The sequence below is a fragment of the Aquarana catesbeiana genome, linkage group LG02 (assembly GCF_042186555.1).
Source record: "Aquarana catesbeiana isolate 2022-GZ linkage group LG02, ASM4218655v1, whole genome shotgun sequence".
In the NCBI taxonomy this organism is placed as follows: Eukaryota; Metazoa; Chordata; class Amphibia; order Anura; family Ranidae; genus Aquarana; species Aquarana catesbeiana.
This window is the reverse complement of record NC_133325.1, coordinates 765,072,771-765,086,928: the sequence shown is the minus strand read 5'-3', so window position 1 is coordinate 765,086,928 and position 14,158 is coordinate 765,072,771. Positions and strand designations below refer to the sequence as shown.

General features: G+C 43.6%; 1 protein-coding gene across 2 annotated transcripts in view; it reads right to left on the bottom strand.

Annotated features, from left to right (window-relative positions):
• Positions 1–1,655: 1,655 nt before the first annotated feature.
• LOC141129300 (uncharacterized) overlaps positions 1,656–14,158 on the bottom strand; it is a 75,203-nt gene continuing 62,700 nt past the window's right edge. For both annotated transcript variants that reach the window (XM_073617252.1, XM_073617251.1), the window contains exons 6-8: positions 11,073–11,169; positions 6,197–6,318; positions 1,656–4,200 (exon numbers count right to left, since the gene is read on the bottom strand). In XM_073617252.1, coding sequence (XP_073473353.1) covers positions 6,205–6,318; positions 11,073–11,169 — 211 coding nt within the window. In that variant the 3' untranslated portion in view covers positions 1,656–4,200; positions 6,197–6,204. The remainder of the gene's footprint in view (positions 4,201–6,196; positions 6,319–11,072; positions 11,170–14,158) is intronic.

Sequence of the window (14,158 nt, the reverse complement as noted above, 5' to 3'; positions counted from 1 at the left end):
ACATGTCACCAACATGAACCATATGTAAGAAAAGAACATTATAATAAATGTCATTCCATAAATATTCATACGCACATGTGTATGGGCGCATGCAATAAGGCATCAAGAATACATCAAATATGTCAACTAGAAGCCACATGATGGTCTCAAATGATCGATTGATTAGAACCATAACCTGCACAGGTACTTGACCCCTGTTACAACCTCTTGTTTTCAACTCTGTTTTTTTAACTCGCCACTTAGTACAGTTCCACTTGATCTAAGCTCCAGCAAGCTCAAAGATGAGCAGGCTCACAATGAGTTCTACAGAAGGTTATATAGGCCCCTCAAGCACCTGTGACCAATTAACCATTCCCCTTAAAAAGGTACAAGGAAAAGCTCCAAAAAAACTAAAAATGCAACCCAGTAATCAAAAAGCAAAACTTGATCACATTCTTCACTCAAGGTCCCCACTGTTTTTTTTTTTTTTAAACAGAAAAGAGAAAGTTGAAGCATACAAACATACGAACATACAACAGTGCTGTGCAGTGCAGTGCTGCTACATAGTAGATATACATAGTCATAGTAAACAATTTCAAATCAGAAGATTTCAATCATCATATTATGTCAATGCGTATGATTCATAGTACATAAAAGTAATTGCGTCAGGAAAAATGAAACCTCAATACTTATATAGGGTTTCAGTAATATCCTCTACCCAACAATACCTTCAGGTATTGAGTCAGATTATACTTTTATCTATTTGCCAGTTAATCTGAGTATTGAATTATGAAGGATCAAGAAATTGGGGGGGGAGAGGAGGGACGGAGGGGACGGGGGGAAGGGAAAGAAAAAAGGGGGACCGGGGGGAGGGGAGAGAGAGGACACATCAGACGCTGGTTCACCACAGATCCTGCCAGTCATGTCAATCTTATTGTTTGGACCATGTTCCCCAAATCTTGGAGAATTTCTTAGGGCATTTGCGGTTCATATATGTAAGTTTGTAAAGTGGTAATGTGGAATTTACCAAGGCTTTCCATTGGGAGACCGTGGGAGGGTCAGGTTGCTTCCATTTAATTAGTATAGTTTTCCTAGCATAGTATGAGGTGTAGAATACAAACAATTTTTTGTGTGTATTAGAAATAAGGTTGTCACATACTCCGAGAAGTAAAATAATCGGGTTCATTTGTATATGTAAATTGCCCACCGAGTTAAAGGTCCCCACTGTTTAGCTTCCAACCAGCAGTCTGTCTTGCTATCTGGGTACTTCCAAGAAAACTGGAACCCTCCTGGCAGAGGAAAAACACGCTGGAAGGCCTCCCAGACATTTCTTGCCTCCCCAGACACCTTCTGGATGCATCCTTCCAGGGAATTGGCTTGGGTTATATAAAAAAAAAAGTCAAATTGGACATTTGATTCTCCCTGCCCCATATTCTGGAAACTTTTTCCAGAAGCAGGTGGGAAAAATCAAACACCCAGCTAGGAAACCCTGACCAGACAAAAATAATAGATCACTGCTCCACGGACTGCAGTAAAGCCAAAAAATAAATTTAGCCTAGCAGCTTAACTAAAGGAGGGAGCTACACCAGTATAGTAAAATAATAGGAACCAGGCTGAGGACCAAACGGTATAGACATTGTATATATATATGTTTACAGCCAGGAAACAGATAAAAGTGGAAAAATGTAATCTTTAATTCTTAGATAGTCAAAGAAAAAAGTACACAGAATGACAATGCCGGTATACAGACAGGGCTGCGTATACAATTGTAAGTGGAATTACACATTACGGAGGACCTGTCATGAAAAAAACACCAGTGCTTTCCCTCTCCTTTTAAATACTAGTTGCCTATGACGGCCAGCACAATATGTAGACCAGGAATTATCTGTTCACTAAGACCCAATTTGGCTGCATACAGTGGTTCAAAAAAGGGTTGAAATACAGCCAGGCAACTAGCATTTTCACAAGGTGGTCAGCAACCGCATGCTCTGTGCTTTAGGTCATAACAAGCTCCTTCTAAGAGGAAATATATTCTATGACTCAATACAAACAGGGTCAACATACAGTACAGAGCTGGAAACGTGTGGAAGAGAGCCCCGCTCACAAGAGCTTACAATCTATAGGGGAGTGACAAAACATGAACACAATGCAACTATACTCCCCGTTGTAACATGCATCACTTTAGTAACAATTCCTGTCTATAGGCTCAATTCACTAAGAGCTAAATAATGCATGAATATTTGCGTATTTAACTCCGGAACGTGCAATTCACAAAAAAAGTAAGCCAATACAGCAGGAGATAATTTATTTAATTTTGCAGTATTTATTGGTTGGTTTTTTTTAACACAGACTGGATCTTCCTGCTGCATCTGGAAGTGAAGCATTTAGCAGTGGTATTCATATCACTAGCGGGACGTTGCACCCAAACAAAATTGATGTCCTTTTTTTCCCACAAATAGAGCTTTCTTTTGGTGGTGTTTGATCACCTCTGCGGTTTTTATTTCTTGCGCGATAAACAAAGAAAGAGCGACAATTTTGAAAAAAAGCAATATTTTTTTTACTTTTTGCTATAATAATTATCCCAAAAAATATATAAAAAAACAAAATTTCTTTCTCAGTTTAGGCCGATATGTATTCTTCTACATATTTTTGGTAAAAAAAAAAAAAACACAATAAGCGTATATTGATACACATCAGACACTTTTAAAACTATTTTGGGACCATTGTCATTTATACAGCGATCAGTGCTATAAAAATGCATCGATTGCTGTGTAAATGACACTGGCAGAGAAGGGGTTAAACATTAGTGGGCGATCAAGGGGTTAAGTTTTTCCTAGGGAGTGATTCTAACTGTGGGGGGGATGGGCTCACTACAACATGACAGCGATCACTGCTCCCGAGAGAGGGAGCAGTAGATCTCTGTCATGTCACTAGGCAGAACAGGGAAATGCCTTGTTTGCATCTCCCCGTTATTCCGCTCCGTGACACGATTGCAGGCCCCCGGCGGACATCGGTCACGGCGTACGCGCCCACAATGCCACGTCTTAAAGGGGACATACAGGTATGCCCATTTGCGCAGCCGTGCCATTGTGCCGATGTATATCGTCGTGCACTGGTTGGCAAGCAGTTAACACTTTTTGGGGACCAGTGACACCAATACAGTGATCAGTGCTAAAACATATATACTGTCACTGTACTTATAACATTGGTAGGGAAGGGGTTAACATCAGGGGCAATCAAAGGGTTAAATGTGTTCCTAGGACAGCTCTTACTATGAAGAAACCTTTTCTTATTTGGAGATGAAATCTCTTTTCCTCTAGACGTAAAGAAAGCCCCGTTGTCCTCTGTGATGAACTTAAAAGTGAATAACTCAACAGCAAGTTCACTATATGGACTCCTTATGTATTTATACATGGTGATCATATCCCCCCTTAATCTCCTCTTCTGAAGAGAGAATAAATTCAGTTCCTCTAATCTTTCCTCATAGCTGAGCTCCTCCATGCCTCTTATCAGTTTGGTTGCTGTTCGCTGCACTTTCTCCAGTTCCCGATATCCTTTTTGAGAACTGGAGCCCAAAACTGAACTGTATATTCCAGATGAGGTCTTACTAATGATTTCTGTTCAATAGCACTATACCAAGCTCACAGGTGCTAGTATTATGGTGAGATTTTTTTTCTTTGTTCTGACTTTAAACCATCCTATAGGGTTGACAGAGTATGGCAGCCACAAACAACTACATCTAAAAAAACATGTAAAAACATCTATAAAGAACAAACACACATATATATACACAAATACATACAAAAACACACACATATGGGAAAGAATGGCTGCAGAGCACGGTACTAAAAGGGTAGAGCTGAGAGGAAGTAGAAAAGAAAAGAGTAACTGAAGTCCAATATGAAAGATGGCAGTGGAGGAAGAGGGGAACAGTAAGTAAAGGATTGCAATACTGGGAAGCATTTCCAAGAAAGGAGAAGAGGTACACAGAGGAGGAAAGCAGAGAGGGAAGTGGTACATGGAGCTGTAACTGAATGTCACTCTACAGCTCAGTAAAGAGTTATCTATGCCCAGCTGGTTGTTGGTTAGCAGTGGTAGTTGCTGAGTTGTCCTTCACCACGTGGCAACATATTGTCTGTTCAATTCCTTCATTTACCACTGCATCAGTCATTAAACTTTTTCAGCTATTGCAAATATCTATGCTGCGGCAAAGTATACATCCTAAAAAAAAAAAAAAAAAATTAAAACCAGAAACAATCATGTCCTGAATATCATCTATTAACCACTTGCTTACTGGGCACTTTCACCCCCTTCCTGCCCAGGCCAATTTTGAGCTTTCAGCGCTGCCACACTTTGAATGAAGTGAATGAATGTGCGGTCATGCAACACTGTACCCATATTACATTTTATATGGTTGCACACATACCTGTATCGTTATTGGTGCAGATACTAAGCGTTTGTCCGAGTAGCGGTACTCGTGCAAATGCTCAGAAACGGATACTTTCAGGCTCTGTTCTTTCAGATGACAGTGGGATACCCCCCCCCCCCCCCTCAACTGACAGCTGAAATGTATAAAAAAAAAGGCGGCATTTATCAGTTGTTAAAGTGGAGTTCCACCCAAAAATGGAACTTCTGCTTTTCGGACCCCCCCCCCCTTCGGTGTCACATTTGGCACCTTGCAGGGGGGGGGGGGGTAGATACCTGTCTAATACAGGTACTTTGCTCCCACTTCCGGGCATAGATACCCGATCCACCCGCAGGTACCTACACCACTTCCGGCGCCTTCTCCGTCCCCCCCCGCTGTCTTCTGGGAGACACACAGGTCCCAGAAGACAGCAGGGACCAGTGGAATCGCGAAGCGCGAGTCACGCATGCCCAGTAGGGAACCAGGAAGTGAAGCCTCAAGGCTTCACTTCCCGATTTGCTTACTGAAGATGGCGGTGGCAGCACCCGAGAGCCAAGGTACAGATCGGCTTCGGGTGAGGACATCGCGGGCGCTCTAGACAGGTAAGTGTTCATATTTTAAAAGTCAGCAGCTGCAGTATTTTTAGCTGTTGACTCTAAAAAAAATAATTTGGCAGAACACTGCTTTAAGGAGAGGGGCCGCTGCATCCTCTACAACAGATGACTCATTCAGTTGTCAGTGGGGTTCCCCTATTGATAGCTGAAGTGTAAATTGAAGTCCTGGCAATTGGATGTTTTTTAACAACATTGCTCAGCCAAAAGATCAAAGGCTTGAACTTCGATCTGCAGATGAAATCAGTTTAACAGCTTCCGGACCGCCCCATGCACATATACTGTGGCAGGGCGGCCCTTCAGCGCAAAATCACGTACTTGTACATCTTTTTTGTTTCCGAGTTGGCTGGACCTGCTGATTGGCTCCTGCTGTGTCCAATAACAGCGGGAGCGGTTCGCCGCCGTTGGGGCACCGGAGAAGAGGAGGGGCCTGGAGCACCGACGGGGGACCCCAGAAGAGGAGAATTGGGGCTGCTCTGTGCAAAACCATTACACAGAGCAGGTAAGTATAACATGTTTGTTATTTTCATTTAAAAAAAAAAATTCAAGGTTTACAATCACTTTAATGCTTACTTTTGTTCAAGCGGCCATTTTAGCTAAAAGGAAGCTTGTTCTGAGAAAGGTTGACCTCTTCTCCTAAAAATGCTTGTTGTTTGGCCATCATGCAGATCCAATGTCTTCAATACACAAACCTGAAGATCAGGGATCTTGTTTGCACTGACTTTCCGAAAACGTATTCCACAGTTGAGGATTATTATACATACTTCCTAATAAATATTTCCTCTGATCATCAGCTCCATCCAGTAACCATAATCTGAATAACTCTACAAATGTTCATAGAAATACTTCTTTCCTATGATCATCAGCTCTATCTAATGGAGATAATGCAATATTTTCTTTATTGAGGCCATTCTTATGGATAAAGAACATCTGACCTGAAGAGAAAAATAGCTCAACATCATTTGATTTTGCTGCCATTCACACAGAACAAATTGTACATGGAGTTTCACAGTACAAACAGCTCTGCTCATTTCATATAAATACACCCTCAAGCATCCCGGCGAGGGGGGGTAGCACATAAGCTGCCATAGCAGGTGGGACCTTCATCACAGGAAAGCATCCTGACAATTGTTCTGGATATATTGACAACTATGCAATCGGTATTGCACCAGGATGTAATTCATTATAAAAAAGAGAATACCAGTCATTTCACTGCAGATCGTTGCAATTGAACTCCAGTCTCCTTGGAGAGTAGCCATTTGTTGGGTTCAGCAGGCCATCATTTTCAGGTCTCTTCCCACCAAAATCTTTTTCTGGGGTTTCCTAAAAGAAATACATAGAGGAAATTTACAACACAATTATTGGCTTCTACCTTTAGTGTGCTTATGTACTATATGAATCGCCTTACTGCCGTATTACTTTTTTTGATTCTATAGCATGTGTTCACATGGCAATTCTTTCACATATATACAATTCTGTAAGCGTTGTTGCAGGATGAGGCCATGCCACTGTGTGATAAGGCAGTCTGGGCCAGGTTTTGGAGAAAACAGGCCCACTGATAGCACAGGCGTGTGCTATTCTTTTAGCAGTATCAGGATGAGAGGTCAGTGCCCCACCTTTCCGAAGGGGTCACAGTTTGTAAGGGAGACAAGAGGTGCACATCTGCACCAGGCTGTATGGGGCGGGACAGGCCAAAAAGCTGAGAGACAGGGTCTCACCCAGGGGTCAGAAGTGCCCCAAGCCAGAGGCCTGAGTCTGAGAGAAAGAAGCCGGGAGATAGGGTCTCACCCAGAGGTCAGAGGTGCCTCAAGCCAAGACCTAAGTCTGAGAGAAAGGAGACAGGGTCTCACCCAGGGGTCAGAAGTGGCCAGAGTCTGAGAGAAAGGAGCCGGGAGACAAGGCCTCACCCAGGGAACAGAGGTGCCCCAAACCAGGGGCATGAGTCTGAGAGAAAGGAGCCAGGAAAAAGGGTCTCACCCAGGGGTCAGAGGTGCCCCAAACCTGTGACTATGAGACAGAACAGCTGGGAGCTGTAAAGAAAAGACACAAAGCTGGAAGAGGTACAGCGTTTGTGTACTAGCACTGGGGATGGGTCCTAGACAGTCTAGAGGAGCAATCACCAACCTTTTTGGCACCAGGAACCAGTTTCACGGCAACCAATTTCCCCAGTAATGGGGGGGTGGGCTATTCACGGAGTCTGTTCTCAGCCCCCCTTTACAGCACAGTCCCCCTTTATATCAGCGTTCTTAGCTACCCTTCACATCACAGCCCCCCCTTTACATTACAGTGCAGTCCCCTTTACATTAATGTAATGGGGACTGCTCTGTAAAGGGGGCACTGATGTAAAGGGGGCACACTTTAATATTACAGTGCCCCTAGCAATCACAGCCTCCTCCATTACAGTGCCCCTGCAGTCTGCCCCCCTCCCCCCCTCCTCTCTAACATCACACTTCCCATTCCAATCTCTGCCTCCCCTGCACAGGACTCCTACCTTTGGCAGGGATTTGTGATCAGTCTGTGTTTCCTTTGCCAGCTCCCCCACCCGCCCGACGATGTCATTCTATCAGGAGGGCAGTAGGAACTCTCCATTCCAATCTGCAGCTCCTCCTGCCCCCTGCCCTGCTGATTGGATGACATTGTTGGCCAGGCGGGAAGAGGAGCAGGAGAGGACACACAGGTATGGCTGCACAGCAGGTGGTAAACGACAATCTCGGTCTGCGATAGCCCCGTGCGGACCACGGTCGCCGCTCGTCCCCTGCCGTGCGGCGTGATCAACAGGCCCTGGACAGGCACTGGTCCAGGGCACAGGGGTTGGGGACCCCTGGTCTAGAGGACCAAGGACATGAGGCCTAAACCACAGGGCTGATAAAGTTTGACGTACTGATGGTGAGAACCCCCTATGTGGGAAGATATGTATTTGTTTTCTTTTTGCTTTCTTTAAATAATAGTGGCCAGGAAAAGCCCTGAAATGTACTTCCAGTGTGGAGTAAACTCACTGTATAAAGGACTCTGCCAGAGAGCTAACAACACCATGTCACAGCGTATGGAATTATAAAAGCTTATATTGCACCCCTTTACCTTTTATTATTTTTTGTTAAATAACATGTAACTCCATTTTTTGGTAGGGATGGTTTAGACCTCAGTCTTTTTTCTTCTCCCTTTCTTCTAATCACTCCTTGTCACAGAGACACAATAAGAAATCTCTTCAAAGTTAGGAGAGATCCTCTCAGATAATTGTCACCAAAAGCGTCCCCACTGGAACATTTCCCCTCACCTCCTGCTTCTGTGCCAATTCTAAAATGTTGGATTTGCCAGTCCTCCAACAGAGAGGCAAAACGGCAGTCTGCCTATGTAAACAAGGCAGATCGCCGTTCTGACAGGAGGGAAGGCATGGATCCTGTGTCTCTGCAAAGCAGGGACTAAGATCCATGTCTTCCCCTAGTAAAAGCACCACACACGGTTTAGAAAAACACTGGCTAGGCACACAGTTAACTCTTTGGTCACCCCTGATGTTAACACCCTCCCAGCCAGTGTCATTAGTACAGTGACAGTGCATATTTTTAGCACTGTATTAGTGTCATTGGTTCCCAAAAGTGTCAAAAGTTTCAGTTAGTGTCCAAATGTTCAATAATGCAGTCCCGCTATGAGTAGCTGATCGCCGCCATTACTACTAGAATAAAAATCCCATAGTTTGTAGACGCTATAACTTTTGCGCGAACCAATCAATATAAGATTATTGGGATATTTTTTGCCAAAAATATGTATCAGAATAAATATTGGCCTAAATTGATGAAATTAGATTTTTTACATTTTTTTTTTATGTTTTATAGCAGAAAGTAAAAAATAGTTTTTTTTTTTTCCAAAAATTGTCAGTCTTTTTTGTTTATAGTGCAAAAAATAGAAAAAACGCAGAGGTGATCAAATACCGCCCAAAAGAAAGCTCTAATTTGTGGGGGAAAGAAAAAAAGGACATAAATTTTACTTATGTACAGCGTCGTATGTCGGTGCAATTGTCAGCTAAATTAACGCAGTGCCGTATCGCAAAAAATTGTCTGGTCAGGAAGGGGAGGTAAATCTTCCAGAGGTCAAGTGGTTAAAGAGAATTTTATTTTGATCACAAAATCCTCAGAGTCCTTCCTAAAAAAAAAAACTCCTCCAGGAGTGTCAGATACCTGATCCGCCTCTGCATGCTGTGGCTCCTTTCTTTGGCCCTTACAGGAGGGGGAAACCACAGTGTGCAGCAGGGCGATCAGATGTCGGACACACCTGGATGTGTCAGATGCTGAAGAGCTTTCAGCCATCCTAGAAGATAGCGGATACTGGTGGTGCCGGTGTCTTGCCGAGAAAGTTCCCTCGGCGGATAAGTTCCCCCCCTGTACTGCGCAGGCGCAGCGCCTGCGCAGTACAAACTACTGTCAGCCGCCGGAGATAGCCGAAGCTCAAACTTTTCAATCAGCTGTACACGGCGCCTGCGCCCTGGGTCCAGGTTCCTTCCCCACCATCCAAGTGGACCTAGAGAGGGAATCAAAAAGAGCCGAGCGAAGCGAGGCCGTGCCCGAAGCGTGGCGAGCGAAGCGAGCCCGCGAGGGGCCCTCTTACAGGCACTGTGTACAGCTGATTTTCAGCTATTCACCTTCGGCTATTTCCGCCGGAATAGCCTGCGCAGTAGAGGGGGGTCCTTATCCGCCGAGCGGAACTTTCTCGGCAGAACGCCGGCAGTGGTTTTTGCAATTTAACCGATTCAGCCCAGGAAGATTTTACCCCCTTCCTGACCAGAGCACTTTTTGCGTTTCGGCACTGTGTCGCTTTAATTGACAGACAGTTGCGCGGTTGTGCGACGTTGCACCCAAACAAAATTTACGTCCTTTTTTCCCACAAATAGAGCTTTCTTTTGGTGGTATTTGATCACCTCTGCGGTTTTTATTTTTTGCGCTATAAACAAAAAAAGAGCGACAATTTTGAAAAAAAAAAGCATTATTTTTTACTTTGCTATAATAAATATCCCCCAAAAATATATATAAAAAAAACATTTTTTCCTCAGTTTAGGTCGATACGTATTCAACATATTTTTGGTAAAAAGAAAAAAAAAAAAAAAAAAAAAAAGAAAAGAAAATCGCAATAACTGTATATTGATTGGTTTGCGCAAAAGTTATAGCGTCTACAAAATAGGGGATAGTTTTATGGCATTTTTAGTATTCATTTTTTTTTTTAACTAGTAATGGCAGCGATCTGCGATTTTTTATTGGGACTGCGACATTATGGCGGGCACATCGGACAATTTTGACACATTTTTGGGACCATTGGCATTTATACAGCGATCAGTGCTATAAAAATGCATTGATTACTGTAAAAATGTCACTGGCAGGGAAGGGGTTAATTGTGTTCCCTAGTGTGTGTTCTAACTGAAGGGGGGAGGGGACTGTGTAGGGGAGATGACATATCGCTGTTCATACTCTGTATGAACAGACGTCTCTTCTCCCCTCAGAGAAGCGAAAACTGTGCGTTTACACACACAGATCCCGGTTCACCGTGTGTCACGAGCGATCGCGGGAGCCCGACGGTGATCGTGACCGTCGGGCACTCGCATCGGCTCAGTGGGCGAGCAGCGGGCGCAGGGCGAAGCGACGTTACATAACGTTGTTTCGCCCAGCTGTGCCAATCTGCCGCAGTACAACTGCATCGGCTGGTCGGCAAGTGGTTTAGAAAGCAACTTTAAATTATTTATCCCTGAAGAGATGCAAAGTGACTGGGGTTAATTTACTAAAACTGCAAAATCTGGTGCAGCTGTGCATGGTAACCAATCAGCTTCTAACTTTAGCTTGTTCAATTAAGCTTTGACAATAAAGCCTGGAAGCCGATTGGTTTCTATGCAGAGCTGCACCAGATTTTGCACTGTCCAGTTTTAGTAAATCAACCCCAACAGTCATTATATAAAAAAATGACTGTCTGTTTAGTGGCCCCAACTACCAGGAACGCAGTTCAAGAAGACTGACAGCCAGTAAATGAAATGTATACTACATTGTGATGGTCCCACATTTCCCACCTAACATTTTTCTGGTTAACGGCCACAAACTCACATCTCTGTTTTCGCTAGGACCTTTGATTGGAGTTTCTTCTGCATTTTTCAGCTGGCTTTCATCTTTGCTCGTTTCACCGTTAGTGTTTTGAGAGGAACTGAAAAAGGCGAGAAAAAAAAAAATACCAATTACGTATGTTCAACACAAATGCAACCAAAGTGCGATTACTGAAGACAAATTAAAGCCTCATGTAAAAATTAATTGAACAAATACATTGTTGCCAACGGTAGTATAAAATGCTCAGATCCGGGCAGCAGGCTGCCAAAAGATGCGTCCGCAGCAGTCATACCCCACCCCACAGGGTCACACTTGGAGCTGTGCGAACAGCAGGGATTGTAAACCTCAGTGATTGGCGAGCTTTGGGCCATGTTCACATCGGCGTAATTAAAACAGAGCTCCAGGCTCCTTCAGAAAAAATTAAAAAGCCAGCAGCTACAAGTACACTTACCTGTCCAGGGCTCCAGCGGTGTCTTCACCCGAGCCGATTTTTCAAGGGTGCTGCCGCAGCCATCTCAGGTAAGGGAAACCAGCAATGAAGCCTTGCGGCTCCCTACTTTGCATGCGCGAAGAGTGCTTCGCTTTGTGAATGGCCCGGCGGTGGGTGGAGGAGGGGGGCTAAACTTCTAGATGAGTTTGCCGCGGCAAAGTCAGCCAGGAGTGGGAGCGGGTACCTGTCAAAAGCAGGTAGTACAGTACCCCCCCCCCCCCCGAAAGATGCAAAATGTGGCACTGGAGGGGGGCAAAAAAGCAGAGCTTCTTCTTTTGGGTGGCCCTCCACTTTAGACATGCGCCCATGTGAGGTCTGTGTTTTGCCATCACTGGATGCACCAGGGTTCCGTGCATCCACCTGCAGGCAGTTCTATTCATATGAAAATAAAGTGCTGCACTGATAAAACTATGAATTTAATAAAATAATTGTGAAATCACAAATATAGTCCTTATGTGAAGACCTCCATGTGAAAAAGTCCAAATCCTTCCTTAAAATGAAAGTGTGGTGAGTCAAAGCCATCACCTCTTGAAGAAAGCCACCACCAAGAGGAATCGCATGAACCCTTACCATGAATCCGGGACCTTCTGGTAAGAGAAAGGTTAAACAGGCTGGTTTGCATATGATCCTCTAAATACTCCACTCGTGGTGGCGGTACCTATAGAGTTCCAGACCAATGGGAGTTCTCCCTTCACTCCAAACCCATAATTACGGACATGAAGGAAAGAAACAAACCATTAAGCGTAAAACCCTTCAAAACAAATTTAGTGAGCCTTAAAAATTACACTTACAATGGTTAAAATCAATTGCGTAATAAGACAACCCTCCTAGCTGGCAAAAATGGCGTTTTAGCATCACTACCGGTTTGAGGCGATGACACAAGCACGTCACGTCGCCCTACGTGTTTTGTCACAAAGGACTACTTCTGGGGCACGACATGTTGTGTCACCGCAAGTAAAACCAAGGCTTGCTTAAACCTGTGCTGCATAGAACATCTCACATTGACCAAAGTTCGTTTTGAAGAGACTTAAAGGAGTTGTAAAGGCAGAAGTTTTTTTTATCGATGCATTCTATGCAAAGATAAAAAAAACCTTCTGTGTGTAGCAACCACCCCACCACCCCCCTAATTACTTACCTGAGCCCAATATCTCTTCAGCGATTGCCTTAGCTGTCCGGGACTCTCCTCCCGATTGGCTGAGGCAAAGCAGCGGTGCCATTGGCTCCCGAGGCTGTCAAAGACAGTTAGCCAATCAGAAGAGAGAGACAGGGCCGGGACACTGTGTCTGAATGGATACACGGAGCTGTGACTTGGCTCAGGTGCTCCCATAGCAAACTGCTTGCTGTGGGGGCACTCTAAGGGAGGAAGAGGCCAGGAGCAGCGAAGAGGGACCCAAGAAGAGGAGGATTGGGGCTGCTCTGTGCAAAACCAACTGCACAGAGCAAGTAAGTATAACAAGTTTATTTTTTTTTAAAACCAGACTTTACAATCACTTTAAATCAATCAAACCAAGCCTCACTCTTAATTGTATACCAAAACGTATTTTGAGAAAACTAGTGGGGGGGGGGGGGGGATCTTGAACACTGGAAAGGGATTGTCCAACTCCCTCTAGTGGGAACAAAAGATAAATTATGGGACAAGTCAGGCAAGGAAACAATATATGCAAGTATGACAAAAATTTACAATAAAATATAGCTCATAAAGTTAGCCAAATTATAATATCGGTAACCTAAAAAATAAAAATATGCACAAAACTAAGAACAATGATGACCACATACACAAGAAAATTATTAATGGGACCATGACTTCTAAAAATACTTATTAAACATATAAACAAACGGGTAATGTTGTATATTATCGACATACACCCTTTGAGACCAGGAAGGGTATTAGGCAATCATCGATAAAAGCATTATTGACCCAATCAATGTTAAGCCCATTGGGAGTATAGAATTTTAGATTGTATATCCATTTAGTCTCCGACTTAGAAAATGTCCTTCCTAATAGCACTCCCCCTCCAGTGTTGGATAAAGCTACAGTATCTATACCTACAAAAATAGTTCTGGAGGAGTCATGGTTATGAGCCGCCATATAGTATCATGGCACACTGTGTCCTTTAAAGCCCTTCCTAATGTTACAAATATGTTCATTAAGTCTATTTATGTCAAATAGGATGTAGCAGATGCACAGATACAGCCACTGCTCCCAATCTGACATCCGTGTGGGCCTGGGAGATGGGTGTTTTGGATCATGCAGAGAGACCACTGCTTACACATAGATAGCAGCAGTCCTCTCTGTAGTCGGGCACCCAGGTCTGAACATATTATGTTGCTGTTGGAGCTAAAAACAAACAGTCACTAATACTAGTACTGTAAGACATTTAACAACATATTTTTTCTGCGCCATTAGGTTATCTGATTTTTTTTTTTTTTTTTAATTACACATGCCTTTATTTTGTATTTTTCTCAATTTTATGTACAGACCAGTCTCCAGCTGCAATAACATTGATACAAGTACTGAAAAAAAATCAATATGAAAGATTAGTTTATACACAGTGAAGTGGGCCTCCCTACCCTTACCATAAAAAAAAAAAAAAAAAAT